The sequence below is a fragment of the Oncorhynchus gorbuscha genome, linkage group LG02, assembly GCF_021184085.1.
Source record: "Oncorhynchus gorbuscha isolate QuinsamMale2020 ecotype Even-year linkage group LG02, OgorEven_v1.0, whole genome shotgun sequence".
Classification (NCBI taxonomy): Eukaryota; Metazoa; Chordata; class Actinopteri; order Salmoniformes; family Salmonidae; genus Oncorhynchus; species Oncorhynchus gorbuscha.
The window spans coordinates 108,754,293-108,777,264 of NC_060174.1; the positions used below are offsets into that span (position 1 = coordinate 108,754,293).

At 45.7% G+C, this 22,972-nt stretch overlaps 2 protein-coding genes across 8 annotated transcripts in view; both read left to right on the forward strand.

Moving 5' to 3' along the window:
* Positions 1–9,016, forward strand: part of LOC124015423 (serine/threonine-protein kinase DCLK1-like) — a 54,216-nt gene extending 45,200 nt beyond the window's left edge. For 6 of the 7 annotated variants that reach the window (XR_006835149.1, XR_006835150.1, XR_006835154.1 and 3 more), the window contains exons 10-13: positions 1,965–2,078; positions 3,335–3,408; positions 6,538–6,894; positions 7,683–9,016. Coding sequence is in view for 1 of the 7 variants with exons in the window: in XM_046330605.1 (XP_046186561.1) it covers positions 1,965–2,078; positions 3,335–3,408; positions 6,538–6,595 (246 nt within the window). In the remaining 6 variants the exon portion in view is untranslated. Of the gene's footprint in view, positions 1–1,964; positions 2,079–3,334; positions 3,409–6,537; positions 7,108–7,682 lie in introns of those variants that run through there. The other variant, XM_046330605.1, reaches the window with a different exon arrangement.
* A 3,711-nt stretch (positions 9,017–12,727) lies between these two features.
* Positions 12,728–14,954, forward strand: LOC123990944 (uncharacterized protein in mobD 3'region-like). Its single transcript, XM_046291993.1, has 3 exons — positions 12,728–12,748; positions 13,548–13,753; positions 14,531–14,954. Exons 1-3 carry the CDS (start codon positions 12,728–12,730, stop codon positions 14,952–14,954), a joined length of 651 nt encoding a protein of 216 aa, XP_046147949.1.
* The last annotated feature ends 8,018 nt before the right edge of the window (positions 14,955–22,972 follow it).

A 22,972-nucleotide genomic window follows, 5' to 3' on the forward strand; every position in this document is an offset into this window, starting at 1 on the left:
TTAAAGCTCACCGTTATTGTGATCATTTTGACCCCACGGGGTGAGATCTTGCGTGGAGCCCCAGATCGAGGGAGATTATCAGTGGTCTTGTATGTCTTCCATTTCCTAATAATTGCTCCCACAGTTGATTTCTTCAAACCAAGCTGCTTACCTATTGCAGATTCAGTCTTCCCAGCCTGGTGCAGGTCTACAATTTTACAATTTTACAATTTTTCTGGTGTCCTTTGAAAGCTCTTTGGTCTTGGCCATAGTGGAGTTTGGAGTGTGACTGTTTGAGGTTGTGGACAGGTGTCTTTTATACTGATAACAAGTTCAAACAGGTGCCATTAATACAGGTAACGAGTGGAGGACAGAGGAGCCTCTTAAAGAAGAAGTTACAGGTCTGTGAGAGCCAGAAATCTTGCTTGTTTGTAGGTGACCAAATACTTATTTTCCACCATAATTTGCAAATAAATTCATTAAAAATCCTACAATGTGATTTTCTGGATTTTTTTCTTCTCATTTTGTCTGTCATGGTTGAAGTGGACCTATGATGAAAATTACAGGCCTCTCTTATCTTTTTAAATGGGAGAACTTGCACAATTGGTGGCTGACTAAATACTTTTTTGCCCCACTGTAATCTATCTATCTATAGTCTATCTATATAATCTATCTATCTATAGTCCATCTATTCATGCTCTATACCCTCACTACCTACAGTACAGGGTGTCTACAACGTCTCAGAAACTGTCTTGTACATCATGTCAATGGCTTTTCAGTTTGAACATCCAACGTTTTACTGTGGGTCTTAAATAGGATTAATGTAGTGTGAAGGGAAAACTTATTCTCCCTCCTCTCCTCTCCTCTCCTCTCCTCTCCTCTCCTCTCTCTCCTCCTCTCTTCTTCCCTTCTCTCTCTCTCTCCCTTCTCTCTCCTCTCCTCTCCTCTCCTCTCTTCTCCTCTCTTCTTCCCTTCTCTCTCCTCTCCTCGCATCTCCTCTCTTCTCTTCTCTTCTCCTCTCTTCTCCTCTCCTCTCTTCTCTTCTTCCCACTCCTCTCTTCTCTTCTCCTCTCCTCTCCTCTCTTCTCTCTCTTCTCCTCTCTTCTCTTCTCTTCTCCCCTCCTCTCCTCTTCTCTCTTCTTCCCTTCTCTCTCTCTCCTCTCCTCTCCGTTCTTCTCTTCTTCCCACTCCCTCCTCTCCTCTCCTCCCTTCTCCTCTCCTCTCCTCTCTTCTCTTCTCCTCTCCTCTCTTCTCCTCTCTTCTCTTCTCCTCTCTTCTCCTCTCCTCTCTTCTCTTCTTCCCTCTCCTCTCTTCTCCCCTCCTCTCCTCTCTTCTCTTCTCCTCTCTTCTCCTCTCTTCTCTTCTCTTCTCTTCTCTTCTCCCCTCCTCTCCTCTCTTCTCTTCTCTCTTCTTCCCTTCTCTCTCCTCTCCTCTCCTCTCCTCTCCTCTCTTCTCTTCTCTCTCTCTTCCCTTCTCTCTCCTCTCCTCTCCTCTCCTATCCTCTCCGCTCCTCTCCCCTCCTCTCTTCTCCCCTCCTCTCCTCTCTTCTCTTCTCTCTCTTTTCCTCTCTCTCTCCTCTCCTCTCCCCCCTCTCTTCTCCTCTCTTCTCTTCTCTCTTCTTCCCTTCTCTCTCCTCTCCTTTCCTCTCCTCTCCGCTCCTCTCCCCTCCTCTCTTCTCTTCTCTCTTCTCCTCTCTTCTCCTCTCTTCTTCCCTTCTCTCTCCTCTCCTCTCCCCTCCTCTTTCCTCTCCTCTCCTCTCTTCTCCTCTCTTCTTCCCTTCTCTTTCCTCTCCTCCTCTCCTCTTCTCTCCTCTCTTCTTTTCTCCTCTCTTCTACACTTCTCTCTCCTCTCCTATCCTCTATTTCCTCTCTTCTCTCTTCCCTCCTCTCCTCTCCTCTCCTCTCCTCTCCTCTCTCTCCTCTCTTCTTTTCTCCTCTCTTCTACTCTCCTCTCTCCTCTCCTCTCCTCTCTCGCTCTCTCTGCAGGATGGCGGTGTGTCAGAGAATGAACAGGAGCTGTCAGTAGCAGGAAAGTTAAAGAAGCACTTCAACACCGGCCCTAAAGCGAATGACACCACCGCCGGGGTGTCTGTCATTACGGTAAGCACCGCCCAGGAAAGATTGATTCAGACAAGCCTGTTGTTGTTTTTTGTACTGGCTTTGTCTTTGGCTCTCAGTCTGAATGAACTGAGTTGAACTCCTGGTTTAGAAATCTAAATGTAGTGATTTCCACTGGTTTGATACCTGGTTTCCACTGGTTTGATACCTGCAAAGGTTAAATGTTAAATGTTTTACTGGTTTCTCTATAAGTCCTACTGGTTTAAACCTGGTTTCCACTGGTTTGATACCTGTTACTGGTTTTAAAGCTTACTGGTTTCTCTATAAGTACTACTGGTTTAAACCTGGTTTCCACTGGTTTGATACCTGCAAAGGTTAAATGTTTTACTGGTTTCTCTACAAGTAATACTGGTTTAACCCTGGTTTCTCTGATTGTTACTGGTTTTAAAGCTTACTGGTTTCTCTATAAGTCCTACTGGATTAAACCTGGTTTCTCTGATTATTACTGGTTTTAAAGCTTACTGGTTTCTCTATAAGTCCTACTGGGTTAAACCTGGTTTCTCTGATTGTTACTGGTTTTAAAGCTTACTGGTTTCTCTATAAGTCCTACTGGTTTAAACCTGGTTTCCACTGGTTTGATACCTGCAAAGGTTAAATGTTTTACTGGTTTCTCTACAAGTAATACTGGTTTAACCCTGGTTTTTCTGATTGTTACTGGTTTTAAAAGGTTGACTGTACTTGTTTCTCTTTAAATCCTACTGGTTTTAAAGGTTACTGGTTTCTCTTTAAGTTATACTAGTTTTAAAGTTTACTGGTGTTTTCATTAAGTCCTACTGGTTTTAAAGGTTACTGGTTTCTCTATAAGTCCTACTGGTTTTAATTGTTACTGGTTTCTCTATAAGTCCTACTGGTTTTAATTGTTACTGGTTTCTCTATAAGTCCTACTGGTTTTTCATAAAGTTATACTGGTTTTAAAGGTTACTGGTTTCTCTTTAAGCTATACTGGTTTAAAGGCTACTGGTTTCTCTATAAATCCTAGTGGATTAAAAGGTTACTGGTTTTTCATTAAATTATACTAGTTTTAAAGGCTACTGGTTTCTCTAAGTCCTAGTGGATTAAAAGGTTACTGGTTTTTCATTAAGTTATACTGGTTTAAAGGCTACTGGTTTCTCTATAAATCCTAGTGGATTAAAAGATTACTGGTTTCTCTATAAATCCTAGTGGATTAAAAGGTTACTGGTTTCTCTATAAATCCTAGTGGATTAAAAGGTTACTGGTTTCTGTGTTCTGTTGTCCAGTTGGAGCACAGCTTCTGTTTGCAGCGCTCTGGGTCGTTGGACTTCTACCAGCACCCGGCCATGTACTGGATAAGGCATGATCTCCCATTGTCACGACAACCATGATCGCTCCGTTTCCTGTGGCACAGCGTGCTGATTGGCTGCTTGATTTGGCCGCTTGCTTCTGTGTGCTCCATCAGCCCCACCCATGTCCTGCCCCCCGCCCCCTCTCATAGACCTCCTCTCATAGACCTCCTCTCATAGACCTCCTCTCATAGACCCCCTCTCATAGACCTCCTCTCATAGACCTCCTCTCATAGACCCCCTCTCATAGACCTCCTCTCATAGACCTCCTCTCATAGACCTCCTCTCATAGACCCCCTCTCATAGACCCCCCTCTCATAGACATCCTCTCATAGACCTCCTCTCATAGACCTCCTCTCATAGACCTCCTCTCATAGACCTCCTCTCATAGACCTCCTCTCATAGACCCCCCTCATAGACCTCCTCTCATAGACCCCCTCTCATAGACCTCCTCTCATAGACCTCCTCTCATAGACCTCCTCTCATAGACCCCCTCTCATAGACCCCCTCTCATAGACCTCCTCTCATAGACCTCCTCTCATAGACCCCCTCATAGACCCCTCTCATAGACCTCCTCTCATAGACCTCCTCTCATAGACCTCCTCTCATAGACCTCCTCTCATAGACCTCCTCTCATAGACCCCCCTCATAGACCCCTCTCATAGACCCCTCTCATAGACCTCCTCTCATAGACCTCCTCTCATAGACCCCCTCTCATAGACCCCTCTCATAGACCTCTCTGTCTTATAGACCTCCTCTCTTCCCCTTCTGTCACTCAGTGACATCCTCTCATAGACCGCCCCTCCCATCCCCCCTGACAGACCTCCTCTCCTAGACCTCCTTTGACTAGACCTCTCTCATAGGGTTTAAATGTGTGTTGTTTAGGCAACCAGGTGTGGGTTTTCATCTGACCTTTCCTTTGCGATCATGTGACTAACGTTTGTCTGTAGAAAAAGTACCGGTGTCAAACTGTAAACCTCTAAACAAACGCTAAACCTCTAAACAAACTGTAAACCTCTAAACCAACTGTAAACCTCTAAACAAACTCTAAACCTCTAAACAAACTGTAAACCCCCTCTCAAACAAACTGTGTCTCTGTGCTAAACAAACTGTTGCTCTTCCCAAACTGTAAACTCAGTGACATCAAACCCTAAACCAACTGCCCCCTCTAATCCGCCCTGAAGGCCTAAACGCCCCTGTAAACCTCTAAACAGTCTGTAAAGGTTTAAACAAACTGTGTTGTTTAAACCAGGTGTGGGTTTTCATCTGACCTTTCCTAAACATCATGTGACTAAACAAACTGTCTGTAAAAAACTGTAAACCGGTGTAAACAAACTGTAAACCTCTAAACAAACTGTAAACCTCTAAACAAACTGTAAACCTCTAAACAAACTGTAAACCTAAACAAACTATAAACATCGGAACAAACTGTAAACCTCTAAACAAACTGTAAACCTCTAAACAAACTGTAAACCTCTAAACAAACTGTAAACCTCTAAACAAACTGTAAACCTCTAAACAAACTGGAAACCTCTAAACAAACTGTAAACCTCTAAACAAACTGTAAACCTCTAAACAAACTGTAAATCTCTAAACAAACTGTAAACCTCTAAACAAACTATAAACATCGGAACAAACTGTAAACCTCTAAACAAACTATAAACATCGGAACAAATTGTACACCTCTAAACAAACTGTAAATCTCTAAACAAACTGTAAACCTCTGAACAAACTGTAAACCTCTAAACAAACTGTAAACATCTAAACAAACTGTAAACATCTAAACAAACTGTAAACCTCTAAACAAACTGTAAACCTCTAAACCAACTGTAAACCTCTAAACAAACTGTAAACCTCTAAACAAACTGTAAACCTCTAAACAAACTGTAAACCTCTAAACAAACTGTAAACCTCTAAACAAACTGTAAACCTCTAAACAAACTGTAAACCTCTAAACAAATTGTAGGCTAGGGTGCACAAACATTTGATCAACTCAAAGATCTTTGATTGTTGAGGTGTTAACAATGTGAGAGATCTACTTGTACACCTACTTGACTTGTTGAACACTCCAGCAGCTATCCTTGAACCTTCGGTGTGAGATTGCACCGGTCTGTCAACATCAGCTTGTGGCGTGCATCCGTTTTCCGCTTCCCTGTACTCCTCCCATCTCTAATTCCTCTCCTCCTCCTCTCCTCTCACCTCTCATTCCTCTCCTCCTCCTCTCATCTCTAATTCCTCTCCTCCTCCTCTCCTCTCTCATTCCTCTCCTCCTCCTCCTCCTCTCATCTCTAAATCCTCTCCTCCTCCTCTCCTCTCATCTCTCATTCCTCTCCTCCTCCTCCTCTCATCTCTAATACCTATCCTCCTCCTCTCCTCTCACCTCTCATTCCTCTCCTCCTCCTCTCATCTCTAATTCCTCTCCTCCTCCTCTCCTCTCTCATTCCTCTCCTCCTCCTCCTCTCATCTCTAAATGCTCTCCTCCTCCTCTCCTCTCATCTCTCATTCCTCTCCTCCTCCTCCTCTCATCTCTAATTCCTCTCCTCCTCCTCTCCTCATCTCTCATTCCTCTCCTCCTCCTCCTCTCATCTCTCATTCCTCTCCTCCTCCTCCTCCCATCTCGAATTCCTCTCCTCCTCCTCTCCTCTCATCTCTCATTCCTATCCTCCTCCTCCTCCCATCTCTAATTCCTCTCCTCCTCCTCTCCTCTCATCTCTCATTCCTCTCCTCCTCTCATCTCTAATTCCTCTCCTCCTCCTCCTCCTCCTCCTCCTCTCATCTCTAATTCCTCTCCTCCTCCTCTCCTCATCTCTCATTCCTCCTCCTCCTCCTCCTCCTCCTCCTCCTCCTCCTCCTCCTCCTCCTCCTCCTCCTCCTCCTCCTCCTCTCATCTCTAATTCCTCTCCTCCTCCTCCTCTCATCTCTAATTCCTCTCCTCCTCCTCTCCTCTCATCTCTCATTCCTCTCCTCCTCCTCTCCTCTCATCTCTCATTCCTCTCCTCCTCCTCTCCTCTCATCTCTTACTTCTCCTGCTCACCTCTCTTTACCCATGCTCCCATTCTATAACCCACAATCCTCAGCGTGAGTGTTGTCCCTGTGAGTATCGGTCCTGATTGGCTGACGCGTGTCTCCTCCCCCCTCAGGCCACCGCTCTTGATAAGGAGGGGCAGGTTCTCAGACGAAGACGCAACCAGGATGTGAGCTCATGCCTGTTGCCGTTGATGACAACAACAACATAAATGGACATACCGCCCAGCCTGACCATCACCCCCCTCTCTATGACCTTTAACCTCGTCTCCGCCCTTAATCCCTCCCATAGCACCATTCTCACGGGAGAGGTGAAGAGATGGAACAGGGAACAGGGGACGGCCGATAGTCCAAAAACAGGAAAAGAAGAAGGGAGAAAAAGAGAAACATTGTCCCATGGGACAGAGAGCTGGAGATCTGGGCAGACATGTCAGTTAACCCTTTGTGAGGATCTATGCTCAACATGGTAACAGGTCACCTCCACCAGTCTGGGTCAACAGGGTAACAGGTCTACTCCACCAGTCTGGGTCAACAGGGTAATGGGTCTACTCCACTAGATACAGTCTGGGTCAACATGGTAACAGGTCACCTCCACCAGTCTGGGTCAACATGGTAACAGGTCACCTCCACCAGTCTGGGTCAACATGGTAACAGGTCACCTCCACCAGTCTGGGTCAACATGGTAACAGGTCACCTCCACCAGTCTGGGTCAACATGGTAACGGGTCATCTCCACCAGTCTGGGTCAACATGGTAACAGGTCACCTCCACCAGTCTGGGTCAACATGGTAACAGGTCACCTCCACCAGTCTGGGTCAACATGGTAACAGGTCACCTCCACCAGTCTGGGTCAACATGGTAACAGGTCACCTCCACCAGTCTGGGTCAACATGGTAACAGGTCACCTCCACCAGTCTGGGTCAACATGGTAACAGGTCACCTCCACCAGTCTGGGTCAACATGGTAACAGGTCACCTCCACCAGTCTGGGTCAACATGGTAACAGGTCACCTCCACCAGTCTGGGTCAACATGGTAACGGGTCATCTCCACCAGTCTGGGTCAACATGATAACAGGTCACCTCCACCAGTCTGGGTCAACATGGTAACAGGTCATCTCCACTAGATACAGTCTGGGTCAACATGGTAACAGGTCACCTCCACCAGTCTGGGTTAACATGGTAATGGGTCCTCTCCACCAGTCTGGGTCAACATGATAACAGGTCTACTCCACTAGATACAGTCTGGGTCAACATGGTAACAGGTCACCTCCACCAGTCTGGGTCAACATGGTAACAGGTCTACTCCACTAGATACAGTCTGGGTCAACATGATAACAGGTCTACTCCACTAGATACAGTCTGGGTCAACATGGTAACAGGTCATCTCCACCAGTCTGGGTCAACATGATAACAGGTCTACTCCACTAGATACAGTCTGGGTCAACATGGTAACAGGTCACCTCCACTAGATACAGTCTGGGTCAACATGGTAACAGGTCACCTCCACTAGATACAGTCTGGGTCAACATGGTAACAGGTCTCCTCCACCAGTCTGGGTCAACATGGTAACAGGTCACCTCCACCAGTCTGGGTCAACATGGTAACAGGTCACCTCCACCAGTCTGGGTCTACATGGTAACAGGTCACCTCCACCAGTCTGGGTCAACATGGTAATGGGTCCTCTCCACCAGTCTGGGTCAACATGGTAACAGGTCACCTCCACTAGATACAGTCTGGGTCAACATGGTAACAGGTCACCTCCACTAGATACAGTCTGGGTCAACATGGTAACAGGTCACCTCCACCAGTCTGGGTCAACAGGGTAACAGGTCACCTCCACTAGATACAGTCTGGGTCAACATGGTAACAGGTCTACTCCACCAGTCTGGGTCAACAGGGTAACAGGTCTACTCCACTAGATACAGTCTGGGTCAACATGGTAACAGGTCACCTCCACCAGTCTGGGTCAACAGGGTAACGGGTCATCTCCACCAGTCTGGGTCAACATGGTAATGGGTCATCTCCACCAGTCTGGGTCAACAGGGTAATGGGTCACCTCCACCAGTCTGTGTTAACATGGTAACAGGTCACCTCCACTAGATACAGTCTGGGTCAACATGGTAACAGGTCACCTCCACTAGATACAGTCTGGGTCAACATGGTAACAGGTCACCTCCACTAGATACAGTCTGGGTCACCATGGTAACAGGTCACCTCCACCAGTCTGGGTCAACAGGGTAACAGGTCATCTCCACCAGTCTGGGTCAACAGGGTAATGGGTCACCTCCACCAGTCTGGGTCAACATGGTAATGGGTCACCTCCACCAGTCTGGGTCAACATGGTAATGGGTCACCTCCACCAGTCTGGGTCTACATGGTAATGGGTCACCTCCACCAGTCTGGGTCAACAGGGTAACAGGTCACCTCCACCAGTCTGGGTCAACATGGTAATGGGTCACCTCCACCTGTCTGGGTCAACATGGTAACAGGTCACCTCCACCAGTCTGGGTCAACAGGGTAATGGGTCACCTCCACCAGTCTGGGTCTACATGGTAATGGGTCACCTCCACCAGTCTGGGTCAACATGGTAATGGGTCCTCTCCACCAGTCTGGGTCAACATGGGCCAGCATCCAGCTATATGAGTAGAATGTATGCACACATGACTGTAAGTCGCTTTGGATAAAAGCGTCTGCTAAATGGCATATATTATTATTATTATTATTATTATTATTATATTATTATTAATGCTTTATGATTTTTTTCACTGATGTTATTAGAAAAACGATGTTCTCTGTTGGTCGATGTGTCAATGGAACTGATTTTACGAAAACAGAAACATTTCATAGTCGAGAAATAGAGATAAATGTTTACGTATAAAGTCATAGTTCGGTTTTCGGTGTTGGAACAAGCACTTCCTGGATGGACTGAACTGTCTGATCCCTCATGAAGCAGCAAAATAATGAGATGAAGAGGAAAGGAGATAAGGAGAGCAGAGTCAATGTGGTCCATACTATTCCTCTGTTCTTCATCATACTCTCTCCAGAACACTGATGCCTTTCTGTAGTGTTTGGGTACTTCGTTATATTTCAGTCCACATGAATAACCCTTTACAGTTCATAGGTCAATGACATGCCAGCTGCATCTGGACTCCACCTTCAGTCCAGTAGACGTTTATTACTAGTAGTTAGTTAGTTTAGTTAATTAGTTAGTTAATTAGTTTATTACTGCTAAGAGAAGAGCAAATGTGTTCTAAACCAGGGGTCTGTTCAGAGTAACGTATTTTTTCCAATTGAAAAAATGTACTAAATTAACTTGGCTAATTAGAGAGCAAATTTTTGTTTTCCATTTAAAAAAAAATGTTTTTCCATTTGTGCTTTCTGAACGTAACCCAACCCAGGGTTGTTCTCTCTGTGGATACACAGGGTTGCAGGTAGAAATAGCATCTATAGATCACATTTCACAAGGAAAATAGAATGTCTTCTCTATAGATATAATATCTATCTGTAACATTGTTTCTCTGTCCCCTGTCTTCTCTATAGATTGTTTCTCTGTTCCCTGTCTTCTCTATAGATTGTTTCTATGTCCCCTGTCTTCTCTATAGATTGTTTCTCTGTTCCCTGTCTTCTCTATAGATTGTTTCTCTGTCCCCTGTCTTCTCTATAGATTGTTTCTCTGTTCCCTGTCTTCTCTATACATTGTTTCTCTGTCCCCTGTCTTCTCTATAGATATAATATCTATCTGTAACATTGTTTCTCTGTTCCCTGTCTTCTCTATAGATTGTTTCTCTGTCCCCTGTCTTCTCTATAGATTGTTTCTCTGTCCCCTGTCTTCTCTATAGATTGTTTCTCTGTTCCCTGTCTTCTCTATAGATTGTTTCTCTGTCCCCTGTCTTCTCTATAGATTGTTTCTCTGTTCCCTGTCTTCTCTATAGATTGTTTCTCTGTCCCCTGTCTTCTCTATAGATTGTTTCTCTGTTCCCTGTCTTCTCTATAGATTGTTTCTCTGTTCCCTGTCTAATATGTGCCTCCCAAATGGCACCCATAGGGTTCTGGTTAAAGTAGTGCACTACATAGGGAATAGGGCCCTGGTTAAAGTAGTGCACTACTTAGGGAATAGGGCTCTGGCTAAAGGTTGTGCACTACATAGGGAATAGGACTCTGGTTAAAGTAGTGCACTACATAGGGAATAGGGCCCTGATTAAAGTAGTGCACTACTTAGGGAATAGGGCACTGGCTAAAGGTGCACTATATAGGGAATATGGCTCTGGTTAACGTAGTGCACTACATAGGGAATAGGGCCCTGGTTAAAGTAGTGCACTACATAGGGAATAGGGCACTGGCTAAAGGTTGTGCACTACTTAGGGAATAGGGCTCTGGCTAAAGGTTGTGCACTACATAGGGAATAAGGCTCTGGTTAAAGTAGTGCACTACATAGGGAATAAGGCTCTGGTTAAAGTAGTGCACTACATAGGGAATAGGGCTCTGGTTAAAGTAGTGCACTACATAGGGAATAGGGCCCTGGTTAAAGTAGTGCACTACTTAGGGAATAGGGCTCTGGCTAAAGGTTGTGCACTACATAGGGAATAGGGCTCTGGTTAAAATAGTGCACTACATAGGAAATAGGGCTCTGGCTAAAGGTTGTGCACTACATAGGGAATAGGGCTCTGGTTAAAATAGTGCACTACATAGGGAATAGGGCCCTGGTTAAAGTAGTGCACTACTTAGGGAATAGGGCCCTGGTTAAAGGTTGTGCACTATCTATATAGGGAATATGGCTCTGGTTAAAGTAGTGCACTACGTAGGGAATAGGGCTCTGGTTAAAGTAGTGCACTACATAGGGAATAGGGTGCCATTTGGGACTAACTAACTCAGAGGTCCTGAACAGTCATTCTGATGCCCATGTTAAGTAGCCTTTTGAGTGACCAAAACATCATAATTATAATGTTTTCTCCTCTAGAAATGCTCTGGATGTAAAAAAAAAAATTAAAGTATTTTTTTATTTTATGTCAAACAGGAAGTTTGAAAAGACAGATTGTGCGGGGAGATCACCTCGACTGACGGTTCTTTGGAAACGGCTATGTAATATATATGTAACATGTATGTAACATGTATGTAACATGGACGCAGTGTTGCCATGTTGTGCTGATACGTAAAAGCAACTCAAATAACATTTGACATTTCGTGCAACTTCCATTCCTTTCAGACATCACATCATGGTTTCATAAATATGTATATATTTTATTTATTTATTGTCAGCACCATTTTATAAAGCTATCTTGAACAATTTGATTTGAAACGACAGGGTGGAGTCTGGGTAAATTTGCATTATATATATGTTGACTGCCAGACAATGGTCATATATCATGACTATCAATGTAAAGAAGTTTGTAACGACATGGCGTTGCCTTTGGTGTATTAAAAATAAGAGTTTCTTTTTTGTGACAAGTGGGGGAGGGGTACCAGTAACTTTATGATCCAATCTGATCAATGTAGAAGCAACAGTCATTTATCATACACTGGTCTTCCTGCTTTGATCTGGGTTCATCCAAATATCATGAAAGTTCATGAAAAAAAAACTAATTTTGTGTGTTCAGGACCTTTAACAGAACATGGTTTGCTGACAGGGTCTCATTTGTATGCTATGTAAATAATACAATTGTATTTATTTGAAAAGTTCAACAATATATTTATCTACATCTGAACAATAACAATACAAGTCAGTGTACATATACGCGGATCAACTTCCCGTCACATGACTCTGTGGGGATGATGTCACTTCCTCTGTAACAGTGTCTTCTGGGTACTGTAGTACTTCACGTGTCACCGCAGTAGCTACCTGGGAAATGTGTTAAAATGGATTGTGTATGATATCTAAACCTCTGTTCAACTACAGTCGATTAAAATCAATGCTGTAAAACATACAAGCTGTTGGCCTGCTGTGTATTGAATAGCTCTCCATGTGTTTATGCTAGAGATTTATCGTGTCATGTCATTGCTGCAGCCCAATCCCCTCTTTCCGCCGATATGAAGTTTATGCCTATTCCATAACACGGGGGGGTTGTTTTCTACACATGAGGAGAACCTGAACAGTTCGATCTAGAAAACGAATTCGTTTGATGAGACTCCCGAACACAACTGTGTCATTTGTTTCGCTCTATGATCTCTACAAGCTTTACTGCAGTCGTCAGAAACTCTCTGATACGGAAAGGCCCATTTCGAAGAGGTCTTCTCACAAAACTGACATTCCAGGCCGAAGAGTTTGAGCTTCAGGGGTGTTGTTTTGAAGGTAACCCAGTACCAGGCTGTAATGGCACAACATGGATACGGGGTAAACACTGCCACAAATAAAGTGTACCGAACATGGCTCTACATTTATTTTCTTCTGCGATTAGCTCAGGGAACAGAACCCGAAAACTGTAAAATAACTACATCTTCAATGATGTCAAGAAGATTGTTACTTGTATTATTAGTTTGTTACGTGTATTTCAAACTCCTCACACCTGAGAGAGCTGGACCTGAGAGACAAGGACCTGAGAGACGAGGACCTGAGAGACAAGGACCTGAGAGACAAGGACCTGAGAGACAAGGACCTGAGAGACAAGGACCTGAGAGACAAGGACCTGAGAGACAAGGACCTGAGAGAGCTGGACCTGAGAGAGCTGGACCTGAGAGACAAGGACCTGAGAGACAAGGACCTGAGAGACAAGGACCTGAGAGACAAGGACCTGAGAGACAAGGACCTGAGAGACAAGGACCTGAGAGAGCTGGACCTGAGAGAGCTGGACCTGAGAGACAAGGACCTGAGAGACAAGGACCTGAGAGACAAGGACCTGAGAGACAAGGACCTGAGAGACAAGGACCTGAGAGACAAGGACCTGAGAGACAAGGACCTGAGAGACAAGGACCTGAGAGACAAGGACCTGAGAGACAAGGACCTGAGAGACAAGGACCTGAGAGAGCTGGACCTGAGAGAGCTGGACCTGAGAGACAAGGACCTGAGTGACAAGGACCTGAGAGACAAGGACCTGAGAGAGCTGGACCTGAGAGAGCTGGACCTGAGAGACAAGGACCTGAGAGACAAGGACCTGAGAGACAAGGACCTGAGAGACGAGGACCTGAGAGACAAGGACCTGAGAGAGCTGGACCTGAGAGACAAGGACCTGAGAGACAAGGACCTGAGTGACAAGGACCTGAGTGACAAGGACCTGAGTGACAAGGACCTGAGTGACAAGGACCTGAGTGACAAGGACCTGAGAGACAAGGACCTGAGAGACAAGGACCTGAGAGACAAGGACCTGAGAGACGAGGACCTGAGAGACAAGGACCTGAGAGAGCTGGACCTGAGAGAGCTGGACCTGAGAGACAAGGACCTGAGAGACAAGGACCTGAGTGACAAGGACCTGAGAGACAAGGACCTGAGAGAGCTGGACCTGAGAGAGCTGGACCTGAGAGACGAGGACCTGAGAGACAAGGACCTGAGAGACCTGGACCTGAGAGACAAGGACCTGAGAGACAAGGACCTGAGAGACAAGGACCTGAGGTGAGACAAGGACCTGAGAGACAAGGACCTGAGAGACAAGGACCTGAGAGACAAGGACCTGAGAGACAAGGACCTGAGAGACAAGGACCTGAGAGACAAGGACCTGAGAGACAAGGACCTGAGAGAGACAAGGACCTGAGAGACAAGGACCTGAGAGACAAGGACCTGAGTGACAAGGACCTGAGAGACAAGGACCTGAGAGACAAGGACCTGAGAGACAAGGACCTGAGAGACAAGGAGAGACAAGGACCTGAGAGACAAGGACCTGAGAGACAAGGACCTGAGAGACAAGGACCTGAGAGACAAGGACCTGAGAGACAAGGACCTGAGAGACAAGGACCTGAGAGACAAGGACCTGAGAGACAAGGACCTGAGAGACAAGGACCTGAGAGACAAGGACCTGAGAGACAAGGACCTGAGAGACAAGGACCTGAGAGACAAGGACCTGAGAGAGCTGGACCTGAGAGACAAGGACCTGAGAGACAAGGACCTGAGAGACAAGGACCTGAGAGAGCTGGACCTGAGAGAGCTGGACCTGAGAGACAAGGACCTGAGAGACAAGGACCTGAGAGAGCTGGACCTGAGAGACAAGGACCTGAGAGACAAGGACCTGAGAGACAAGGACCTGAGAGACAAGGACCTGAGAGACAAGGACCTGAGAGACAAGGACCTGAGAGACAAGGACCTGAGAGACAAGGACCTGAGAGACAAGGACCTGAGAGACAAGGACCTGAGAGACAAGGACCTGAGAGACAAGGACCTGAGAGACAAGGACCTGAGAGACAAGGACCTGAGAGACAAGGACCTGAGAGACAAGGACCTGAGAGACAAGGACCTGAGAGACAAGGACCTGAGTGACAAGGACCTGAGAGACAAGGACCTGAGTGACAAGGACCTGAGTGACAAGGACCTGAGAGACAAGGACCTGAGAGACAAGGACCTGAGAGACAAGGACCTGAGAGACAAGGACCTGAGAGACAAGGACCTGATTTAAGCTGTCAGTGTCCACTGTGAGGAACATAGTGAGGAAATGGAAGACCACAGGCACAGTTCTTGTTAAGGCCAGAAGTGGCAGGCCAAGTAAAATGTCGGAGAGGCGAAGGATGGTGAGAACGGTCAAAAACAGCCCACAGACCACCTCCAAAGACCTACAACATCATCTTGCTGCAGATGGTGTCACTGTGAATCGTTCAACAATTCAGCGCACTTTGCACAAGGAGAAGCTGTATGGGAGAGTGATGCGGAAGAAGCCTTTTCTGCACACACGCCACAAACAGAGTCGCGTGAGGAATGCAAACGCACATTTGGACAAGCCAGCTTCATTTTGGAATAAGATGCTGTGGACTGATGAAACAAAGATTGAGTTATTTGGTCATAACAAGGGACGTTATGCATGGCGGAAAAAGAACACAGCGCTCCAAGAAAAACACTTGCTCCACACAGTCAAATGGGGGTTCCATCATGCTCTGGGGCTGTGTGGCCAGTGCCGGTACTGGGAATCTTGTCAAAGTTGAGGGTCACATGGATTCCACTCAATATCAGCAGATTCTTGGGAATAATGTTGAAGAATCAGTCACAAAGTTGAAGTTACGCCGGGGCTGGATATTTCAACAAGACACTGACCCAAAACCCTCCTCAAAATCTACCCGGGCATTTATGCAGAGTAACAAGTACAATGTTCTGGAATGGCCATCCCCAGACCTGAATATCATTGAGAATCTGAGGGATGATTTGAAGCGGGCTGTCCATGCTCGGCAACCATCAAACCGAACTGGAGATGTTTTGTAAGGAGGAATGGTCCAAAATCCTGAATCCAGACACTCATTAGAGGCTTATGGGAAGCGTCTAGAGGCTTGTTAGCAAAAGGAGGCTCTACTAAATAGTGATTTCTCTATTGGGGTGCCCACATTTATGCTCCTGTCTAATTAAGTTTTGATGCATATTGCACATTTTCTGTTAATCCAATAAACCTAATTTCACGACTGATATATCACTGTGTCCATCGGTTATTTGGTAGATCAAAATGAAATTGCTGTTCCAAACACCCAATTATTTATGAATGGAAATCATGGAATTTGCCAGGGGTGGCCAAACTTGTTCATACGACTAAATATCTACTGTAAGATCTGCTGTCATTTTTTTTTATAGAACTCTTCATTAACAGTTATCTTAACGTTAAACGATTTAAAAAGTAGTAGGACTGGTTATTTTTTAAGTTGAGGTTTGTTAAACGGACAACATGGTAAAATAAAAGGATTACAAAACACAGACAACTGTTTGTTTTAGAAGCACTATCACTCCAGACGTGTGAGAGGTTTTACTTTACATTTATTTTTAAACTAGACAAGTCAGTTCAAATTATTATTTACAACGACGGCCTACTCTTCCAGAACTAGCATTTTAATTATTATTTTCTTCTCCAATAATTGATTATTTATCAAGGTAGCCTATGGTCATGTTCCCCTGCTCAGACGTTGCATGCATCGACCAATAGATTCATGCCATGTCATCGACTGGGCCGTCGGGCACCAGATCGATGTTTCATATGAATGGTGTGGTTAGCTGATACGTGAAATACACATCCAGCCGCTGTCAGATCTGACCCGGGTAACGACCCTGGGCTACTTCTAACGTATGACCAGGGTAACGACCCTTGGCTACTTCTAACGTCTGACCAGGGTAACGAACCTTGGCTACTTCTAACGTCTGACCAGGGTAACGACCCTGGGTTACTTCTAACGTCTGACCAGGGTAACGACCCTTGGCTACTTCTAACGTCTGACCAGGGTAACGACCCTTGGCTACTTCTAACGTATGACCCGGGTAACGACCCTTGGCTACTTCTAACGTATGACCAGGGTAACGACCCTGGCTACTTCTAACGTCTGACCAGGGTAACGACCCTGGGCTACTTCTAACGTCTGACCAGGGTAACGACCCTGGGCTACTTCTAACGTCTGACCAGGGTAACGACCCTGGGCTACTTCTAACGTCTGACCAGGGTAACGACCCTTGGCTACTTCTAACGTCTGACCAGGGTAACGACCCTGGGCTACTTCTAACGTCTGACCAGGGTAACGACCCTGGGCTACTTCTAACGTCTGACCAGGGTAACGACCCTTGGCTACTTCTAACGTCTGACCAGGGTAACGACCCTTGGCTACTTCTAACGTCTGACCAGGGTAACGACCCTTGGCTACTTCTAACGTCTGACCAGGTTAACGACCCTTGGCTACTTCTAACGTCTGACCAGGTTAACGACCCTTGGCTACTTCTAACGTCTGACCAGGGTAACGACCCTTGGCTACTTCTAATGTCTGACCAGGGTAACGACCCTGGGCTACTTCTAATGTCTGACCAGGGTAACGACCCTTGGCTACTTCTAACGTCTGACCAGGGTAACGACCCTTGGCTACTTCTAACGTCTGACCAGGGTAACGACCCTGGGCTACTTCTAACGTCTGACCAGGGTAACGACCCTGGGCTACTTCTAATGTCTGACCAGGGTAACGACCCTGGGCTACTTCTAACGTCTGACCAGGGTAACGACCCTTGGCTACTTCTAACGTCTGACCAGGGTAACGACCCTTGGCTACTTCTAACGTCTGACCAGGGTAACGACCCTTGGCTACTTCTAATGTCTGACCAGGGTAACGACCCTTGGCTACTTCTAATGTCTGACCAGGGTAACGACCCTTGGCTACTTCTAACGTCTGACCAGGGTAACGACCCTTGGCTACTTCTAACGTCTGACCAGGGTAACGACCCTGGGCTACTTCTAACGTCTGACCAGGTTAACGACCCTGGGCTACTTCTAACGTCTGACCAGGTTAACGACCCTGGGCTACTTCTAACGTCTGACCAGGTTAACGACCCTGGGCTACTTCTAACGTCTGACCAGGTTAACGACCCTGGGCTACTTCTAACGTCTGACCAGGTTAACGACCCTGGGCTACTTCTAACGTCTGACCAGGTTAACGACCCTGGGCTACTTCTAACGTCTGACCAGGGTAACGACCCTTGGCTACTTCTAACGTCTGACCAGGGTAACGACCCTGGGCTACTTCTAACGTCTGACCAGGGTAACGACCCTGGGCTACTTCTAACGTCTGACCAGGTTAACGACCCTGGGCTACTTCTAACGTCTGACCAGGGTAACGACCCTGGGCTACTTCTAACGTCTGACCCGGGTAACGACCCTGGGCTACTTCTAACGTCTGACCAGGGTAACGACCCTGGGCTACTTCTAACGTCTGACCAGGGTAACGACCCTGGGCTACTTCTAACGTCTGACCAGGGTAACGACCCTGGCTACTTCTAACGTCTGACCAGGGTAACGACCCTGGCTACTTCTAACGTCTGACCAGGGTAACGACCCTGGCTACTTCTAACGTCTGACCAGGGTAACGACCCTGGGCTACTTCTAACGTCTGACCAGGTTAACGACCCTGGGCTACTTCTAACGTCTGACCAGGGTAACGACCCTGGGCTACTTCTAACGTCTGACCAGGGTAACGACCCTGGGCTACTTCTAACGTCTGACCAGGGTAACGACCCTGGGCTACTTCTAACGTCTGACCAGGGTAACGACCCTGGGCTACTTCTAACGTCTGACCAGGTTAACGACCCTGGGCTACTTCTAACGTCTGACCAGGGTAACGACCCTGGGCTACTTCTAACGTCTGACCAGGTTAACGACCCTGGGCTACTTCTAACGTCTGACCAGGGTAACGACCCTTGGCTAACGTCTGACCAGGGTAACGACCCTGGGCTACTTCTAACGTCTGACCAGGTTAACGACCCTGGGCTACTTCTAACGTCTGACCAGGGTAACGACCCTGGGCTACTTCTAACGTCTGACCAGGTTAACGACCCTGGGCTACTCTGACCAGGGTAACGACCCTGGGCGTCCGACCAGGGTAACGACCCTGGGCTACTTCTAACGTCTGACCAGGGTAACGACCCTGGGCTACTTCTAACGTCTGACCAGGGTAACGACCCTGGGCTACTTCTGCTTTACTACTTAAACCAGGTGAGCTAGTTCAGGGCTGCAACAAAATTGTAAAAAGTCTGGGGGTCCCCGACCAGGGAGAGGTTTGAAAAGTCTGTTCTAGGGCTCAAGTTTTGTAAGTAAGATTTTCAGTCAGTCTACCATTTGTCACCAGATGCATAAGGGCAGCTGTCCTTTCCCCATCTTGACAGACAGACAGACAGCATGTCTCCCTCCCAGTCCTCCCTACTTCTGCAACTGCTGATGGTCTCCTGCTCCTGGGCCTCCCACTTCTTAGGAGGAACCATGACCTTCAACCCCAGAGGGACCAACCCAGACGGAACCTGACCAGGGTGAGACCAATGAAGACCAATGACAATGATCATGCTTCTATTAAAGATCCACTATGACCAGAAATCACTGTCATTTCCTGGTTGCTACATTTCTAATGACCAGTTTGCCTAATTTCAGTTTGCAAACCTATTCCTAGCTCAAGAGGCTTGTAAAATTGACTCTAGACGGATAGATGTGAAACACGTTTCCCTTTTGTCTTTGGTGCATGTTTGCTGCCCTCTAGTGTTCTTTTTCATGTATGGCTCTCCTTTTCTCACTACATATACCTCTCCCATTCACTACCTAAACCCTCTCCCATTCACTACCTAAACCCTCTCCCATTCACTACCTAAACCCTCACCTATTCACTACCTAAACCCTCCCCCATTCATTAGATATACCCTCTCCCATTCATTACCTATACCCACTACTGTTCACTACTTATACCCACTACTTATAACCACTCCCATTCACTACATATACCCTCTCCCATTCACTACTATGGGCCTCCCACTTCTTAGGAGGAACCATGACCTTACCCTCTCCCATTCACTACCTAAACCCACTCCCATTCTACATTTCATAGTTTACCTAATTTCTCAAACCTATTCACTACCTAAACCCTCTCCCATTCATTAGATATGAAACCCTCTCCCATTCTTTTACCTGTTTACCCACTACTATTCTTTTACATGTATACCCTCCTTTTCTATAACCTCTCCCATTCACTACCTAAACCCACTCCCATTCACTACCTAAACCCTCTCCCATTCACTACTATTACCCTCTCCCATTCACTACCTAAACCCACTCCCATTCACTACTATTACCCTCTCCTATTCACTACCTAAACCCACTAATACCCACTACTTATACCCACTCCTATTCACTACTTATACCCACTACTATTCACTACATATACCCACTACTATTCACTACTTATACCCACTCCCTATTCACTACTTATACCCACTACTATTCACTACTTATACCCACTACTATTCACTACTTATACCCACTCCTATTCACTACTTATACCCACTACTATTCACTACTTATACCCACTACTATTCACTACTTATACCCACTCCTATTCACTACTTATACCCACTCCCATTCACTACTATTACCCTCTCCCATTCTACTATTCACTACTTATACCCTAAACTACTATTCACTACTATTATACCCTCTCCTATTCACTACTTAAACCCACTCCTATTCACTACATATACCCTCTCCCATTCACTACTATTACCCTCTCCTATTCACTACTATATACCCACTACTATTCACTACTTAAACCCACTCATATTCACTACTTATACCCACTACTATTCACTACATATACCCACTACTATTCACTACTATATACCCACTCCTATTCACTACTTAAACCCACTACTATTCACTACTATTACCCACTACTATTCACTACTTATACCCACTACCTATTCATTACTTATACCCACTACTATTCACTACTTAACCACTACTATTCACTACTTATACCCACTACTATTCACTACTTATACCCACTCCTATTCACTACTTATACCCTCTCCTATTCACTACTTATACCCACTACTATTCACTACTTATACCCACTCCTATTCACTACTTATACCCACTACCTATTCACTACCTATACCCACTACTATTCACTACTTATACCCACTACTATTCACTACTTATACCCACTACTATTCACTACTTATGCCCACTACTATTCACTACTTATACCCACTACTATTCACTACTTATACCCACTACTATTCACTACTTATACCCGCTCCTATTCACTACTTATACCCACTCCCATTCACTACTTATACCCACTACTATTCACTACTTATACCCACTCCTATTCACTACTTATACCCACTCCTATTCACTACTTATACCCACTCCCATTCACTACTTATACCCACTACTATTCACTACTTATACCCACTACTATTCACTACTTATACCCACTACTATTCACTACTTATACCCACTTCTATTCACTACTTATACCCACTACTATTCACTACTTATACCCACTCCTATTCACTACTTATACCCACTCCTATTCACTACTTATACCCACTCCCATTCACTACTTATACCCACTACTATTCACTACTTATACCCACTCCTATTCACTACTTATACCCACTCCTATTCACTACTTATACCCACTCCTATTCACTACTTATACCCACTACTATTCACTACTTATACCCACTCCTATTCACTACATATACCCACTCCTATTCACTACTTATACCCGCTCCCATTCACTACTTACACCCACTCCTATTCACTACTTATACCCACTCCTATTCACTACATATACCCACTCCTATTCACTACTTATACCCGCTCCCATTCACTACTTACACCCACTCCTATTCACTACTTATACCCACTCCTATTCACTACATATACCCACTCCTATTCACTACTTATACCCACTCCCATTCATGTAGACAGATGTCTACATGGCCAGAGGAAAACTACAAACAATGCATGCAGTGCAGAATTAGGCCAATATCCACTAATAATAAAAACTCAAAAAAGAGCAATTCAGTTTTGGAAACATCTAAAATACAGTGACCCCCTTCCCATATCATTACCAAGACCTGCAATGCCAAGAGCTGAGCAAAGAAAAGAGTCCCCTCATCCAGCTGGTCCTGGGGCTGAGTTCACATACCTGTTCTACTAACACACTGAAGCCTCAGTCCCCTCATCCAGCTGGTCCTGGGGCTGAGTGCACAAACCTCTTCTACTAACACACTGAAGCCTCAGTCCCCTCATCCAGCTGGTCCTGGGGCTGAGTTCACTAACCTGTTCTACTAACACACTGAAGCCTCAGTCCCCTCATCCAGCTGGTCCTGGGGCTGAGTTCACTAACCTGTTCTACTAACACACTGAAGCCTCAGTCTCCTCATCCAGCTGGTCCTGGGGCTGAGTTCTCTAACCTGTTCTACTAACACACTGAATCCTCAGTCCCTCATCCAGCTGGTCCTGGGGCTGAGTTCTCTAACCTGTTCTACTAACACACTGAATCCTCAGTCCCCTCATCCAGCTGATCCTGGGGCTGAGTTCACTAACCTGTTCTACTAACACACTGAAGCCTCAGTCCCCTCATCCAGCTGGTCCTGAGTTCACTAACCTGTTCTACTAACACACTGAAGCCTCAGGACCAGAACATCCAATCAATCGGAATTACACAAATTACACCACAATCAAAACTATGTTGCTTATTGAGAAACACAAGCTCCAGTAGTAATGAACCAGACTTGTGGACGTCTAGATATTTTTAGCTGTGGACATGGCTGGTTTCTTTAGATTTTTCCATGATGTCAAGCAAAGAGGCACTGAGTTTGAAGGTAGGCCTTAAAATATATCCACAGGTACACCTCCAATTGATTCAAATGGTGTCAATTAGCCTATCAGAAGCTTCTAAAGCCATGACATCATTTTCTGGAGTTTTCCAAGCTGTTTAAAGGCACAGTCAACTTAGTGTATGTAAACTTCTGACCCACTGAAATATTCTGTTTTGTAAACAATTGTTGGAAAAATGACTTGTGCCATGCACAAAGTAGATGTCCTAACCGACTTGCCAAAACTATAGTTTGCTAACAAGAAATTTGAGGAGTGGTTGAAAAACTAGTTTTAATGTTTCCAACCTAAGTGTATGT